Source organism: Brachypodium distachyon, chromosome 1 (assembly GCF_000005505.3).
Source record: "Brachypodium distachyon strain Bd21 chromosome 1, Brachypodium_distachyon_v3.0, whole genome shotgun sequence".
NCBI lineage: Eukaryota > Viridiplantae > Streptophyta > Magnoliopsida > Poales > Poaceae > Brachypodium > Brachypodium distachyon.
The window spans coordinates 49,045,008-49,062,271 of record NC_016131.3 but is presented as its reverse complement, the minus strand read 5'-3'; the positions used below and the strand labels follow the sequence as shown (position 1 = coordinate 49,062,271).

Genomic DNA, 17,264 nt, shown 5'->3' with positions numbered 1-17,264 from the left:
CTATTGAATGAAATAAATTTATGTAAACAAGAAAGTATCTTCAAACGGAACTTATGAGAACAAACCAAATAGGACAGGGAATAATCCCATGGTAAACACTACTAGAAACAAGAATAAATTTCTGCAAGGCCTATAATCCCCCGGCTTTATAACCTAGGGTTTTACCCTTACTGAATCCCCAATTCCTATCACCCCTTCGAAACTCGATAGCGCGTCGAGGCGCCGCCGCCACTGCCGCAAACAACCGCGTTGATCTTCCATTGGACCACATTGATCTTGCTTCTCCTCCTCTCCGCATCGCTTCTAGAGAGATATAGTCTTCAGATCCATCAAGATTTCAATTGGTTCTTTCTGTTGGTCTGCAAGATGCTCTATGTTTGGTTCTCGTGAATGAAATCTGTAATCCATCCGTATTTATCTTCCCACTAGTATCTTGTGTGTGCATGATCTCAATAGCCTTATTACTCCGTAAATCCAAGGTGTGTCGCGCTTTTGCTACGTTTGCAGTTTTAAAATATTTTTGTTCGTTACAGATCAGCTTGCGGGATATATAATGTGAACTTTTAGCCTGCCGAGAGGATTTTCTTTTCATGATTTTGGCTCTACTAATCTCAAGATGATTCATTGTGCAATGTTAATATTTTCTGAAAAATGCATACGAGTTTGATTATTTTTTTGCTCATTTACCACTGACAAATGCCTGATTTGGTAATATGCTATCAAACAAATATGTTTTGCTTATATGCTACCACACAACCAAAATTCACCACAGTTAGTCTCCCGTTAGGCAACCTCCCTAAACAAAAAGAAAATAAATGAACGCTCATTCTCCTTTCTCGAACCGTTTGCATGACCAATCATGTACGCAACACGACCAGCAGACATCAATGCAGCCATAGTGCTCATGATTCAACAACGCAGGGCAAAGCCGGCACCGGTAGACATTGTGTATATGATTGTGCATGTGTGTGGACCTGTTGGCGTATGTGTAAATGTGTGCCCACCACTCTACTACAAACATGAGTAGATATAATGTCGTCTCTTTTTTACCACAAGAGCTTATGTAATTTTTTTTCTAAGTTTGATATTATTGTTATGACAAAAATGTTAAGATTTATATATCATTGTTAACTTTGCAAAACAGTACACTAAAGGTGAAAGAGGAGAAAGGAGATAATATGGAGAATGAGAAAGAGAGGGAAAGGGTGGACGCAGAGGAGCAGGAGAAAGATTTGCATGAGGATAGGGAAAGGAAGGAGCAGATGGCATTAGAGGAGCAGAATGAAAAGAATGAGAATGGGGATACATCCAAAAACACTTTCCCTCGCTTCTTTAAGGTGATCTTGCCCGGGCAATCTACCGAACAATTGGTATGTTTCTTGATTCATAGAAATAAGTAAAGATACTAACTCATTATTTTTATTATCTGATCCACTAATATATTCTCCTTTTGAAATGCTATACTTATGTTAGTGTTTGTTGTGCCCAATCTTGTTATGTGTGCTTGAGGATGAAGTTTGATGGTTGTTGTACATATCAACAAGATGTGATGTTGTATTAGTTTCTAAACATGTCAAAGAAAATGTCCAACGGGATAAAGGGTTTTGTACCAGTGGTGGTTTTATCTTTTTGTTCTGTGAAAAGTTTGGATCTAGTAGGGCGATGGAGCAACAATAAATGCATAGGGTTGAACCAACCGGCAAATTAGGGACATGTCCATCAAACTGGCACTTTCTCTGGGAACGAAAAGTTTTACAAAGAAAACTTGCATATTTACCCTTCACTGAAGACATCTATACCACATTATATTAACAGATTTACCACCATTGTGTTGAATCATTCCCTATCTACAAGGATATGAATTTCAAGTAGAACTTATGTATGTGATATTTTGCATGGCTTGTTCAAAACTAGCATCTTAGCTGGAGTAATTTACTAATGGTCAAATATATTAGTATGTATTTTGCATGTAAGGAGTGCTATTTAGATGACAATGCAACTGCTGATTGATTCCCATATTTCCGTAAGAAGTAATATGAGTAGTGCTTTGGTTTTCGAAGTTAACATAATACAGTGAGCCATACAAAAAATAGCTAATTAACTTTATTTAACATCAGAATGATTTTGAGGTTTAGTGACCTATGTGGAACCACACTTTGGACCCCATTGCTTCAAACTCTTATTTATTGGCTGCATACTAAGAACATTTCATACATTCTTTTGGCAGCATCTTACCTCTTAGATGGTTCCGAAATGTTCCCCCAAAACTCACATCTAGTTTGGCTTAATATGGCATGTTTGTTATATCATTTGAACATATCATGCTCATTACCTTTTTAACCTATTGATCTAGGCGGCGTATCCGGTGAAACCCACACATTCATTGTAAACTTGCAAACTATTCTCGTAGGTCATTGGATAAAAAAAATGCACGGAGCAAATCAAAGGTGGAAAACCAACCAACCAATTAAGCTCAATTCTAGGGTGTTATGCATAAAAGTTTGTCTTAACTGGTTGGTGGGATTTCCACCTTCGATCTGAGCCGTGCGCTTTTTATCCAATGTCCTACGATGATAGTTTGCAAGTTTGCACTGAACGAGAGTTTTCGAAGGATATGTCACCATTGATCTAGGGATATCTAGTTGTATTCTCTGTCGCCTTACATGGCTTGCATACAACATATTTTTTTGCATATGGATTTGGGTTTTGACTTGCTTAATAAGTCTAGCTGATATAACACTAATTTCTATGATTATGTTTTACAGACAATTCCACCACCATTCTACAAGCACCTTGAAAATGAATCTCCGGGAGTGGTCTTTCTGAGAGGTCCAAGTGGGAATAAATGGCGTGTAGAGCTTGTTGCAAACAACATGGAGCTATGCTTTGTGCATGGATGGAAGGAGTTTCTCTCCGATAATCGCATCCAGCCTGGCTACTTCTTGGTATTCTGTTACAACGGACAATCACAATTCTCAGTGACGGTGTTTGATTCAGCGGCCCACGAGGCACCATACGCATTCCTTTCTCGGCCAAGCAACGACAGGGTCACAGAAGAAGATGAAGGTATGGGCACCAATGCAGATGACACTGATCCAGAGGAAGAAGGCACGGACAACATGCCCGCAGAAAATGGAGGGACATGAGCACCAATGAAGATTATAAAGAGGACATGGACACCGATACAGATGTCACTGATCCTCAAGAAGACACAGGAGGTATCAAATTTTAAGCATCTTGCCCTTGGATTATTGGTCGAAATGCCTTGCTGGGTTGTCAATTGTTACAGGAGTGCTATACCGTACTTTGAGTGTCAGTCCATTTATTTATGTCGACAACTTCATGTTGAATCCAAGTACATGTATCGTTGATGCGATTGGTGATTTGTGATTATCTGTAAGGGTTCGTGTTGCTGTTTGGTAAATCTGGTTTTGATGCCTTCTGGCTGATTGAGCATCATTAATTTTGTTGTGGCTACATCCTGCAGCACATATGTCATTTGCTCCTTTGATTGTAACAAGATGGATGTTTACCTTGTTTTTCTTCTAAAAAGGAAGAACACATCTTTAACCATTCCATCTTTGCTCAAGCTACATACAGTGAGCTCTATTCAATTTCTCCCAACTTTGATCCAACCTTCAGATTCCTAAGGAAAGAGGCACCATGTAGGCTGATGGCATCCAGGACATCCCCAGCCTCAAACTCCCTGCCTGAATGCTCAAAAAGATGGAAGGCAGCACTCAGGATGAAGCTGTCAGGTTTCAGCGATCCACAGGTAGTCTTGAAGAGAGATATGCCTTCGCTGCAACAACCATATTCCAGATACACCCTCATCATGGTTCGACAACATGCCAAGTCAGGAGCCACACCAAGATCCTCCATTTCGTTGCAGATCCTCCTGGCTTCGTCAATCTTCCCTTCTTTTAGAAAGGCGAAAATGAGGTGGTTGAAATGAGGGCAAGAAAGGGTTATGTTGCTCGTCAGCATCATCTGGATGGCTTCCTCAGCTTTGGAGTAGCTTCTACCCTCTGTGTATGCCTTGATCAGTGCGAGGTACGTCAACGACTCAGGAATCTGACCGCTTGATTGCATCTCTTCGAATATAAACTTGGCCTTATCATGCAGCCCTGAAGTGGCATAGACATTGACCATGGAATTGAAGCTGATCTGCACTTTGAAATTTAGGCCCAAATCAGCAGCATTGGTCAATCTCAAGGAAAAAATATACCCTTTTCAATGCCGTGTAACGGCTAGTTCAGAGGTCATTGCCAAGCATACCTTTCCAGGCATGATACCTTCTTCCTTCATTCTAGTGAATAGCACAGAGGCATCCTGATGCCTCCCTGCAGAAATTGAACTACAAATTGACTCGTCGAACGTGAAGATAAATCTTTCTTTGATTTGTGTACAAAGGTAGAAGAGACTGACCAGCTTTTCCATAGAAGCTAAGCATGTTTGTATATGTCTTCTCGTCGATCCTTAAGCCTAGCTCTTGTGCAGCAGTAAACATTTCGGTAGCCTTGTCCAGCTTTCCTCCTTGGCCATAAACACTGAACCAGAAAACTAAAGCTAATGACTGCAAAGACCCAAAAAGGAAAGAGAAATTTGCATACTTCCAGCTCCCATTTTCCTATGTTTATTAAGATTATGTACCTTATCATTATATTGAATGTCTGCAAGGACTGGGGAATGCCGGAGGATATCATGCGGTCGTGTATGCTGACAGCTGAGTACAGTTTGCCTGCTTGGAAATTAAAGCTGTAGCAGTTAGCCATGGCACCCTTGAACATGAAAAGTTTGCTTGTCTATCTAATAATGAAGGGATAAAGAAGTTATCCAGACCTGACTCAAGCATTGACTTGATAAATGTATTGTACACGACGGTATCAAGCTGAACTTTACCATGGAAACAGCCATTTATAATGTTTTCTGCCTCCTGAAATTTCCCTGGGAGTAATTTCACTATGTAAGTATACACAACAACAAAATGCTTCACCAAACTCATTCCACAAGGGTATCATCTAAACAGTCAGCATATCATCTAACGCCGAAAGAGATTGTAGATTAGTCAAAGAAACACTTACCATGCTTAGTCAGGTGACTGACTAGTATGCTAATTGTCACAGCATCTCTGCTATGGCCTCGATCAGCCATTTCCATGAAAAGATTATATGCCTCCGCAGTTTTGCCACACTTACATAATGCATCAACCATGGCATTGTAGACAGGCCCTCCTACCGGAAACGATGCCGATGCCTTGAACAGTTCCTCTGCTTGCTGTAACTTCTGTAGTTGGCCATATTGGACAATCAAAGTAGCTGTTGCAGAATCTTCAGGCTTCACTCCCAATTCATTCAGCTGTTCATGAAGGAATTTTGCCTCTTCTGTATTTCCTGCAGCAGAACACATTTATAGACTGAATTAAGGGACAGTATGCTTAGGCATGAACACCATGTTCTGTGTGGGACCCAGCTGGCTCACCTTCCCTAGCAAATTTTCTTATCAGTTGGCATGCGGCTGAAGAACCCCCAGGTGTGTCCAACAACAATTTCAACGTTGTGCTGAGCGATGAACTGTCTGTCCGACAATCTAGCGTCTTTGAGGAATTATCTTCTTCCTGAACCACACTAGTTGTATTCCTAGCATACATCTCTATAAGAGACACCATTGCTGAATTCTTCATGGCCACTCTATTCTTTTGCATCTCTTTCAGTATCTTATCTGCATCCACAATCATCCCACTTTTGCAGCAAACTTCCATCACAGTCATACAGAGGCCCTCATCAAGCTGGACCTCTTTTCTCAACTTCAGAATGAGTGCACTGGCCTTCTCCAGTTGGCCCAACTTGACATATAACCTGAGGAGATCATTGCAGCAGAACACATCAGGGATGCCACATTTGGAGAGAGCTCTGAAGGCATCTTCTGCAGCAGCTATGTCTTCCTTTGCAACATGGCACCGGAGAACAGCGCTGTAAGAAAACAGCGACGGCTCCACATTCCTCAGCCTCATGGAATCCAAAACTTGCAATGCTCTATCATAGTTCCCAGCATTCATGTGGACCTGAGCCATCGCAACATAGGTTTGCTCATCACTCAGAAGATCCGCCCTGTCGATTTCCTCAAATGTGCATTGTGCATCCTCGTAAAGCCCGACTTTACCGTAAATCCTGACAAGGATCCCATAGATGACCTCATCAGGGACAATCCTGCTCTGTTCCATCTCGGCGAAGAGCGAAAGCGCCTTGGAGTAGTCCTCAGTCTTGTAATAGAGTGATAGGAGGGATGCACAGGTGTAGTTGCTGGGGACAATGCCATGAGCCCTCATCTCCTCATAGAGCCCCAATGCCTGCTCCCCTCTGCCATGCCTGGCACTCAAACTGATCAGACCGCTATACGTGGCCTCCTCTGGAACAAACCTAGACCTCTTCATCTTCCTCCACACATTCATGGCTTCCTCCAATAAACTCTCCTTGACATATGAGCCGATCACAATCGTGTAAGTGAACTGATTGGGCACCACATTGGTTTCCCTCATCTGGTTCCAGAGGTAAATGACCTTGCCATGGAGCTTGTCCTTCTGCAGGGACGAGACCATGAAATTGAAGGCAGAAACCGGCGGTACCACCCCGCGCCTGCGCACAGCAGCGTAGAAGAGCATCATGTCGGTGTGCTGCCCCCGCCGCGCATAGGTGCACAGCAGGGTCCCGCACGCCACCGCGTCGGGCTCCACGCCGACCTCCAGCATCTCCAGGAATGTCTCCTCGGCCAGCTTGATCTTGCCCACCTGGCCATACAGTCTGAGCAGGATCGTGTAGGCGACCACGCTGGGCTCGTAGCACAGCTGCATCGATGAAAGCATGGATGGTTCTTAGTACGGATCATTTCAGGGGGTCAAATTGGCAAGAATTCAGCTAAAAAAGCTACAAGTGGAACAAGAACATAAAATCAGGTCAGGATGGATCAGTTGAGTTCAGGGGGGAATTGGGAATAATTCAGCTAAACAAGTTGCAGGCGGAACAAGAACATCACATCATGTCAGGTCAGGTCTCTACGGATCAAATTCAGGTGAGAATTGTCGATAATTCAGCTCAAAATCTGCAACATTTTGTGAAGAACTAATCCAATCTAATACTAATCTGCAGTACCTGAAGCTTCATCCAGGCGAAGAACTCCTGGGCCTGGCGCGGCCCGCGCTGCTGGGACAGAACGACGCACATCTCGCGGAAGGTGAGCTTGGAGACGAAGGAGGCCATGGCCACCCTGACGGACCCCGGCGGGCGGGACGCCGTGGCGCGGACGGCGCGGGCGGCGGCGACGACGAGGCGGCCGTGGATGTGGCCGGCGCGGTCGTCCTCGATGTACCGGGCCATCTGGGCGTCCGTGCGGCGGACCCACCGGGGCGTCTCCGCGCCGGCGCCCTGCGAACGGCGCTCGCGGCGGAGGCGCTGCGCCTCGTCGTGGAGGAGCCGCCGGTAGGGCGGCGGGCGCCGCCGCCGCGCGCCCTGCGAGGAGGGAGGCGCGCTGCCGGAGGAGAGAGACCAGTAAGAGGAGGTGGCGGCGGCGGCATCGTCGTAGGATTTGCTGGAGGAGCAGGTGATGGAGATGGCGGCGGCCGCCAGTGGAGTGTGGGGCGGAGAAGCCATGGCCATGGACGCGCGGGAAAGACGAGATAACGTTTCTCCTTTTTCTTTCGTTTTATTTATTCCTTTGTTACTCGGGGTGGGTCCCGCCTGTCAGCTAAAGGGGGGCTCGGAGGAAATACTCGATTATTGGCTACTGAGATGAAATTAAATTTTCCCAAGATTTGGCAAAACGAATTTGCTTGTATAATGCAAAAAACATGATGAGCTAACTAAATCCTAAAAGAGGTAGAGAAGATAAAATACTACTGATGTTTATGGATGAGGAGGCCAATTTCATCAAAATTTGGTACAGGAAGCAAACAAATTTGGTAAGGCATTTTTTTTTGTTTTGAGAAATTTGATAAGGCAATTTGTTTTTTGCGAACCATTTTTTCAAGGGATTTTGAGAATCATTTTTTTAGGGGATTTTGAGAATCATTTTTTTAGGGGATTTTGAGAATCATTTGACAAGGCAAATATGAGCAACAATTGAAGATCAATCTAAACAGGCCCAAAGCTTGGATTACGGGCGGCGATCTAATATGGGGATTTTGAGAATCATGTCGCATCACCTTGGACTGGACTCCCTGCCGCTCCGCCCGTGAATTGACATCACGGGCCCCATGGGCCACATCCAGTATGCCTCGCGTGCACGTGAACCGAACGGAGGACGACATTCTACATACTGCATGAGGAGATCGACCGGTGGGCCAAACCGGCCGGTTCGACCGAGAAAACCGTGTTAAATTCACTTCTAGTCGCTGAGGATCTGGTGTCAATATGCTAGATTGCAAGATTATGAATTTCATGGGTTGGTACAAAAGTTGTGGTTAAGTGAAGAAAGTCCAAAAACTATGGTTTCCTGATACCAAACTTCTAAAAAGAGGGTTTCTTGATATTTACTCGAAATATCATGGTACAAACTTGACTAGTTGCAAAGCAATATGTTGTTGTCTCGCTGCAAAACATCAGAACAAATTTTGGCAACTGACCCAACTCTCGGCCAAATATCTTGTGTGACAATTTTCTTACTCCCTCTGTCCATAAAAGGATGTCGCATCCTCCCTCCCTCCCAGTTCAATTCAAATTTTTCAAAAAAATCCCTCAAATTTGAAATTTCGAATTCATAGCTCAAATTCAAATTCAAATCTTCCGGTCCGGGTCTGGTCCGCCGGCCTTCCGCTGCCCTCGCGCCGCCTACCTCCTGCTGCCCTTGCGCCGCCGGCCTCCCGCTGCCCTTGCGCCAGAGCTCGCGCCGCTGGAGGAGATCTAATCGCGGACTCCCGCATCGCGGACGTGGAGGAGGAAGGAGGTCGCCGGCGGGCCTGCTAGCCACGCCGCTCCCGCCGTCATTCTTCCCCGCCTCTGCAGCTCCCTCGCTGTCAACCGCCACTCCGCCTAGGAAGGAGGTCGCCTTCTTCTGAGGACGAGGACTAGGTGAAGCGCCTTCTTCTGAGGATGAGGACGAGGTGAAGCCTTCTTCTGAGGACAAGGACGAGGACGAGATCTTGATCCCATTTGCTCTGCGTGCTTCCTTGGTCCAGGCTGGTTCAATTGTGAGCACACTTCTTCTACTCACAGCCATCGAGTTTTACTTCTCTACTCTGTACAGAAGTAAAATGGTTTCTCATTGTGATGACAGAACAAAATCTTGCAGAGCAAATGTAATTTAACAAACGCAGCAGGGAGTTCTTAAACTCTGAAAACAAATCTCCTAGCACACTCGATAGCCCACTTGCTCTCATCTTGAGACCAAATGAGTTCTTTAGCACCCAAAGTTACCAGGTGTGGAGAAAAATTAACAGAATCCATCTCAGAGGAATCAACTACTGCTACATCTGGCTCCCTGGAGTATGTGTGTTTTTACTTTGGGATTTGGGGGTTGGTGATTGAGAATGCTTTCAAGCATATAACAACTGTCCATGAAGTAGGTTGCTGATCAGTGCAAGCATATAATAACTGTCCATCCTGGGCAAAGAATATCAGTGCAAGCATATAACAACAGTCCATGAAGTAGGTTGCTGATTTCAAGCAAAACATATTCTAGATATCAGTGCAGATGAAAGGAAAATGCAGAATAATTGAGAATGTTCAAAAGAAGGGCCAAGGCTCCGAGGAGTAGCATTTGTACCTGAACCTGAACTGAATCAGAATAATTGAGAATGCAGAGTATATCCCTTTCATATACCTGAACCAGAACTGAATTTAATACTGCCTAGCTAACAGTTAATTGTACCAATTTTGCACAGGAACATGCTGTAAGAATTATAAAATTATAAAGCTGTATTACTCAATGACAACATCTAAAACAATGGCAAATTGAGCAACGGAACAAATGGGGATGACAACATCATCATAATCAGCTCAACAAAGAACAAGTTCATTATTATTACACCATGACCAGGAACCAAGAGAAAGATAAACAGTTCTATACTTCTATATAACTAACAAGATGAACAATAAAAAATGATGGTATGCATTTTTTTTATGTGATACAAGAAATGCAGTAAAGATCACAGTATCCAACAAATAATGTTTTTTTAGATAACAGAAACAGAAGTTGCAAATCACCAAGTCAATGGATGAGAAACGGGTGAAATGCTTTGAGCTTGCAAATCTATCAAACTGCTTCAGTTCCTTTCTTTTGAATCTTAAAACATATAGCCTGAGCCTCTGAGACACTCAGCATTTTATTTTATTTTTGCTTGAAGAATTCAAGCACGCAGCAGGCCAACTAAATCACTATAAATGCACAATTAATTAAATCCTGAATGAGGCTATAAAATAAATCTACTGCAAAGGTATAACCATGAACGGCAAGCAACAATCTCAATGAACGGCAGTGTTTGAAAAACTACAATTGGGGTTTGACAAAGTTGGAATGTCAGCAGAGACATGCTACTGCAGATGGGTCATCTCCAGTAAAGGATTTGGTCCGCAATTCTGGATCATCGTCAGTAAAGAAGTTTCCCTGAAACTCTGAATCATCTTCAGTAAAGAAATTTGTCTGAAACACTGAATCGTCTTCAGTAAAGTATTGGTCTGACACAAATTCAGTTAGCAGAACTGCTTCCAAATCCTTGTCTCATGTTCATGTGTCAGATGCTGAATGGTGCAAGTAGTGAGAGCTAGATGAACAGCTGAACAGCCTGGGAAGCTGAATGTGAGATTTGGATGGAACCAAATCTTCAGCTGCAGTGGCACAAGATATCTTCACCGCCGCCATCATCTTCTCCGTCAGGTACCTCTGAAAACCCACATCGAAACACAATTCAGAGCCAGGATGAACACACACACACGCAGTCCGCTCCTTCCATTGCGGAGCTAGCTGCACGATAGTTCGAGATGGGGCGTGACTGCGGGGGCTGTGGGGGAGCGAATTGAAGGGGTTAATTACCTCGGCTGTCTTGCAGACCATGATGTGGCCCTCCTTGCCCCACGCGTCGGCGCGGCCGGCGGCCAGAAGCAGGACGAGGAGCAGCAGAAGCAGCGGCGGTGCAATCTTCCCGGCCTCTCCCTCTGCTCCGCTCACACCGCCGCACCAGTCCATCGCTGGAAAAATCAAATCTTGGACAGAGGAGGGGGAGCAGCACGGGGGAGCGGGAGCAGCACAGGGGGGCTAGACGGCGAAGGGGGAGTAGCGAGGGCGAGCTATCCGTCGGGCGAGGGGAGCAGCGCCGGGGATCTACGCGTGCGAGCGGAGCTGCGGCGAGCAAGCGCTGCGAGGAAGACGAGCCCGCGAGGAGGAAGATGAGCGAGAACTGAAACGTTATGTCGGGAATTTGTCAGGGGGTTTTTCACGAAATCGACCGCGCGACATCTTTTATGAACGGAGGGAGCAGTATTTTTCGAGAGGTGGACTCCTCCGTTATAACGTTGAAAGTTATATTTTTTATATAAGCATTACATGTTACAATGTGTATTGAAAGCTAGCGAGGTGTTTAAAATAGGTAAGGACGGACTTCCCTTTCTACCCCTGACCCCATCCCGTTATAACCTAGGGTTTTTCCTTGACCGAATACCCAATTCCTAATCGCTCCTTTGATACTCGATAGCCTGTTGAGCCGCCGCCGCCGCCGCTGGTGCCGCCGCACAACCAACCGCATTGTTCTTCCACCGAGCCAGGTCGATCTTGCCTCTCCTCCTCTCCGCGCTTCTTCTAGACAGGTATAATCTGTAGATCCGTTGAGATTTCAATTGGTTCTTTCTATTGGTCGGTAAAATGCTTTGTCTTTCATTATGCGCAATGAAACCTAGAGTCCATCTATATTTATGTTTCGGCGATTATTTTGTGCTTGTGCATGATCTCAATAGCCGTATTACTCCATAAAATCGAAGGAGCACTGCTCTTCTGTTCCGTCCTACCATGAGAAGTGAGGTGCTTATTTTAGTTTCATGGATATAAGTTGAACTTTTATTCCTGCATAAAAGATTTCCTTTTCATGCTTTGGGCTCTACAATGTCAATATGCAAACTACTTATTTACCATTGAAAATGATTGATTTCGAGAATAACTACTTTGCTATCTTTTTTTAGTACTACGATTTCGTTGCATGCTATCAAAATATTGCATATTTTTCATCAAGGGATTTTTTTTTCTTTTTAGCCATTAAATGGATGCCCTTTGGTGGTCAGTTTCCAGCATGCATTTAAGGAAAATGCACTTGTCTAGTGGCATATAAGCAAACCAAGTGTTTGTAAAAGGTAAATAAGCAATTTTCTCCTTCAGTTTCATAGTAATGTTGTCAGTCTCGTTCTTCAAGGACCGGCGTTTCGCCAGTTGGCAGATGCTGTGATGGAATAAAGAGCAACTCTAGGAAGAAACAAAGTGTTATATAATGTTATATGAAGTTTTTAGTAGTATCTCTGATTAAGTACAATGCTTCTTTTCTTCTGTAATGATTCTTAGACTGCCTGTTAAGCCATAATTTATTGTTACTGAGACAAGCACGGTCCAAATTTGATGAATCTATTAAAGAAAATCAGCACCATATGCATGTTTCTTGGTTTACTCCATTTGCACAACACAATAATGAATTTTAAATCCCTTGAAGATAAAAATAGATCTCTTGTAATGTTCCATAGAATAAACATGTATATGACATATATATAGGTTTGTTTGTGGATGGGTAGGATAATGGCTCCACAACCAGGTATCAAAACTGGCTTGCCACCTCCATACAAAAGTGCAAGTGTGCGCCACACAAAAGCATGTTCCCACCCTATATATTTCTACCCATGGAAATTCAAAGTGTGCATGTGCCGCCTAGGCAATTATAAATATGTACATGACTGCAAATGTGTGTGTGTGTTGGGGGGGGGGGGGGGGACGTGTTGGCCTACCATTTTAATGCAAGAACATGTATATTGTTGTGCCTTTTAGAGCTTATATGAAAATTGTTTGTAGGTTGGATATTATTGTTGTAACAAAAATGTTAAGAGTTAAGAGTGTCCTAACATTTATATATCATTGTTACATTTGTCAAATGGTATACTTATGTAATCAGAATAAAATCGTGGGGATGGTGAGTAGTATGCAAAATGTGAAGGTGAAAGAGGAGAAATGCAATAGTATGGAGAATGAGAAAGAGATGAATATGAAAGAACAAAGAGGAAGGGTGAACACACAGAAGGCAAAGAAGAATAAGGAAGAGGAGCAGAGAAATGAGGAGAAAGGGAGACTGGGGAGCAAGACAGAAATGATGATCGAGAAAGAACAGAGGGACATGATGGACAAGGAGAAGGCAAAGAAGGATAAAGAAGAGGAGCAAAGAAAGAAGGAGGAGAAAGAGAGAGAGGGGTGCCAGCTGAGAGAAACAGAGGAGAAGAAGAAGGAGAAAAAACAAAGAGAAAGGATGGACATGGAGAAGGAAACGAAGGATAAAGAAGATGAGCAGGAGAAAGAGGTCCATGAGTATAGGGAAAGGAAAGACAAGCAATATCATGAAAGGAACGAGGAGGAGGAGACAACCGAAAACACCTTCCACCACTTCTTCAAGGTGGTCATGCCTGGGGAATCTACACAACAATTGGTATGTTTCTTGTCTGATAAGATAAATTCTCTTGTTGAAATTCTATACTTATGTCATGTTTGTTCTGTCAAATTCTTTCCATGTGTGCTTGAGGATGAATTTTGATGGCTGTGGTAAATATCAATAAGATGTGATGACGTATTAGTTTCTCAACATGTCAAAGAAAACACCTCACAACATAAATGATTTTTGTATCAATAGTGGTTGTATCTTTTTATTGATTTTTACTCCATCGTTCTTCTAACCCCAAATGTGCTAGTAGGGTCGAAAGTACTTACACATGCCGCTTTTTTGGTAATTAATTTTTTAAAGGGAAACTTGCATGTTTACCCTTCATTCAACACATGTATACCTAGGAATACTAAGCACATTTATCCCTAATGTGTTGAATCATTTCCCTGCCTAAAAATATATGAGTTTCAGAATTAGAACTTATGTATGTTGCATATTTTGCATTGCTTGTCCAAAACTGGCATCTTAGAGTAACCTACTAATTGTGAAAAAACATATGATTATGCATTTTTGTATTTTACATGTAAGGGATGCTATTTAGATTAAAATGCAACTGTTGTTTGACTCTATAGCTTGGTTTTCAAAGGTAACATAATACAGCGAGCCATACAAAAAGCAGCCAATTGACTTTATGTAACATTGAAATGATTTGAGGTTTAATGACGTAAGTGGGACCATTTTTTTGGACCCATTGCTTCAAACTCTCATCTATTAAATTGCATATTAACAACATTTCATACATGATTGTGACGACATCTTGCCTCTTAGATGGTTCTTCCCCACAAACTCCCATCTAAATTGGGTTAATATGGCATGTTAGCTTCATTTGAACATGGCATGCTCATTACCTTTTTAACTAGTTGATCTAGGGATAGGTAGCTATATTTTTGGACTATCACATTATATGGCTTGCATAAAACATATTGTTATGTACTCCCTCCGATCCATATAATAAGTGTCTCAGATTTAGTACTTTGTACTAAACCTGAGACACTTATTTTGGATCGCATGGAGTATATAGTTTTGGGTTGGGGCTTGCTTTATAGGTCCAATCAATATTACACTAATTTATATGATGTTTTCCAGAAAATTCCAAGAGCATTCAAAAAGTACCTTGAAAATGAGTCTTCGGGAGTTGTCTCTTTGAGAGATGCTAGTGGAAATACATGGCGTGTAGGGCTAGTTGCAAACTCCATGGAGCTAAGCTTTGTGCGTGGATGGGAGCGGTTTTTCTCGGATCATCGCATCCATGTTGGCGACTTCTTGGTATTCCGTTACAATGGACAATCACAATTCTCAGTGCTAGTGTTTGGCCGATCGGGCTGCGAGGTGGAGTGCGCATTCCTTCCTCAGTCGTACAACGACTGGGTCATAGAAGATGATGAAGGAAGCATGGGCATCAATGTAGATGGCACTGATCCACATGAAGAAGACCCGAGAAACATGGCTAAAGAAAAAGATGGAGGGGACATAGATATGAATGCTGGTGGCACCGATCTAACGAGAGAAGATGTAGGATACACGCTTGCAGAAGGTGATGATAAAGTGGACATGCACACCAATAGAGATGTCAATAATCCACAAGAAGAAGATGCAGGCAACATGGCCGAAGAAAATGATGGAATGGACTTGGACACCAATGTAGGTGCCACCAATCTATTGGAAGAAGATCCAAGATATACGCTTGCAGGACATGATAAAGTGGACACGGGCATCAATACATATGTCACTAATCCACAAGAACAAGACGCAGGCAACATGGCCAAAGAAAATGATGGAGGGGGAATGGGCACCAATGCAGGTGGCACCGATGTAATGGAAGAAGATGTAGGATATGCGCTTGCAAAATATGATGATAAAGTGGACATGGACACCAGTATAGATGTCACTAATACACAAGAATTAGACGCATGCAACGTGGCTGGAGAAAACGTTGGAGAGGACATGGATACCAATGCGCATCGCACCGATCTAATGGACGATCAAGATGCAGGATATGCGCTTGCAGAAGATGATAAAGGGGACATGGACACCATTATAGATGTCACTATTCCACAAAAAGAAGACATTGTAGGTGCGAAATCAAAAGCTTCAGAAGAGGAAGAAGGCAATGATCGGCCCATGGGTAGAGATGATGCACTAGACACATTGCAAGAAAAGGATGTAGATGGCATAACCAACTATCCACATGGCACTCCACAAAAAGAAGAATATGCCAACTATGCACATGGCAATCCTCCAAAAGAGGAAGAGGAAGAGGAGGAGGAGGAGAACGATGACGATGACGATGTTGATGTTCCTATTGATGATGATGAGGATGATGATGATGATGACGACGACGACGACGACGATGATTCTGATACCGATGGGTTTGGCATCAGGAACAATAGGTATAGAAAAATTGATGATATCTTCGCAGAGTGTGGCCGTCTTGAAGCAAAGAAGCGCAAGGCTATGGGGAAAAGGCCTGCAACTCCGCTTTCTTCTTCATATAAGGTAGCATCATCAAGTAATGCCAATGTGAAAGGTGATAAGAATCCTTCCAGTCTCAAGAAACATTAATTTTATGCCTGAGCAAACAATTGCATTCACAGCACAAATCCATTTTATGCTATCTTGTTACATAGCAAGCTAACTATAATTCATATGTTAGCAGTAGAAACCAATACGATGGTAGGATCAATTGTTCCTGTGCGCTCAAGGTTTGATTGGACGCTGTTTAACGAGAGCAACAATGTACCTCAACTTGGTAAAGGTAATTAATCTTCCGTCCTCTCTCTTAAAAAAACTCATGCATTATTAGAACAAAGCTTTGCACACAAAAGCCAGATGGCGATTTATAGCTCAGGTGGTAAGATTAAGAACCAAACGCACCATTCATGCATCTAGCTAGCCTTCTCCATGCGAGTGTGAGTGGATAATTTCTGACATGCATGATTAACCGTAACCTCTTTTTTTTCTTTTGTCCTCTCCTATAGTTTTTGCAAAAGTTCAGAGAGTGCCGGAGGTAACATCGCAGAGACGGGCAGTGATCGAGGAAGAGGTGGAGTACGCCATAGAGAAAGCCAGTCATTTCCTTTCTCAGCGATCCTTCAGCTTCAAGGCGATGAAATACTCCGAAGTATACACCACCTATTTCATGGTAACAACAATCAATCAACAACGCCCAAGAAGCACATATATATCATATACCCATACACGCAGAACATATAATCCAACACAAAGGTTAACTATTATTAACCATGAATGCATATATGTATATCCAGATAATCCCAGAGATACTGGTGAAGAACAGCCTGCCGAAGAAGGACATGCAGATGACGCTGTGGGATCCGCAGGGAAAGACGTGGGATGTGAGCTACGTTTACCAGAGCAGAGGCGGCGTCTGCTCGGCGGCCTTCGCCACCGGGTGGGGGGCGTTCTCGGTGCACAACAACCTGGAGGAGTGGGACGTGTGCGTGTTCGAGGTGCTGGACTCATCCAACATCAAGGTGCACGTCCACAGGGTCGTCTGCGAGATCACCCCCTACATACAGCGTCCTCCTCAGCTGGACCTCAACTCACGCTCTTCCTGTTGAGTTAGATTCCTCCTCTT

General features: G+C 43.5%; 4 protein-coding genes across 5 annotated transcripts; 2 read left to right on the top strand and 2 right to left on the bottom strand.

Annotated features, from left to right (window-relative positions):
* Positions 1-1,178: 1,178 nt before the first annotated feature.
* On the top strand, positions 1,179-3,146 carry LOC100832403 (B3 domain-containing protein Os11g0197600). The gene is made up of 2 exons (XM_010231662.3): positions 1,179-1,370; positions 2,766-3,146. Exons 1-2 carry the CDS (start codon positions 1,179-1,181, stop codon positions 3,144-3,146), a joined length of 573 nt encoding a protein of 190 aa, XP_010229964.1.
* Positions 3,147-3,415: 269 nt separating this feature from the next.
* On the bottom strand, positions 3,416-7,683 carry LOC100835564 (pentatricopeptide repeat-containing protein At5g27270). Of its 2 annotated transcripts, none has more exons than XM_010229768.3 (8): positions 7,149-7,683; positions 5,482-6,844; positions 5,085-5,393; positions 4,843-4,947; positions 4,654-4,741; positions 4,429-4,550; positions 4,279-4,343; positions 3,416-4,172 (listed from the first exon to the last, which is right to left on the bottom strand). In XM_010229768.3, the coding sequence occupies exons 1-8, from the start codon at positions 7,650-7,652 to the stop codon at positions 4,059-4,061; spliced, it is 2,670 nt and encodes an 889-aa protein (XP_010228070.1). In that variant the 5' UTR covers positions 7,653-7,683; the 3' UTR covers positions 3,416-4,058. The 2 variants fall into 2 exon arrangements, with proteins under 2 accessions (XP_010228070.1, XP_003557148.1); XM_003557100.4 differs by having other exon boundaries at positions 3,416-4,167; positions 7,149-7,681.
* Positions 7,684-8,496: 813 nt separating this feature from the next.
* On the bottom strand, positions 8,497-11,426 carry LOC104581657. Its single transcript, XM_010229767.3, has 2 exons — positions 11,023-11,426; positions 8,497-10,872 (listed from the first exon to the last, which is right to left on the bottom strand). Exons 1-2 carry the CDS (start codon positions 11,173-11,175, stop codon positions 10,717-10,719), a joined length of 309 nt encoding a protein of 102 aa, XP_010228069.1. The 5' UTR covers positions 11,176-11,426; the 3' UTR covers positions 8,497-10,716.
* Positions 11,427-11,714: 288 nt separating this feature from the next.
* Positions 11,715-17,247, top strand: LOC112270566 (probable ATP-dependent helicase PF08_0048). The gene is made up of 7 exons (XM_024458271.1): positions 11,715-11,792; positions 12,232-12,329; positions 13,133-13,657; positions 14,756-16,196; positions 16,323-16,424; positions 16,648-16,811; positions 16,936-17,247. Exons 3-7 carry the CDS (start codon positions 13,148-13,150, stop codon positions 17,245-17,247), a joined length of 2,529 nt encoding a protein of 842 aa, XP_024314039.1. The 5' UTR covers positions 11,715-11,792; positions 12,232-12,329; positions 13,133-13,147.
* Positions 17,248-17,264: the final 17 nt, after the last annotated feature.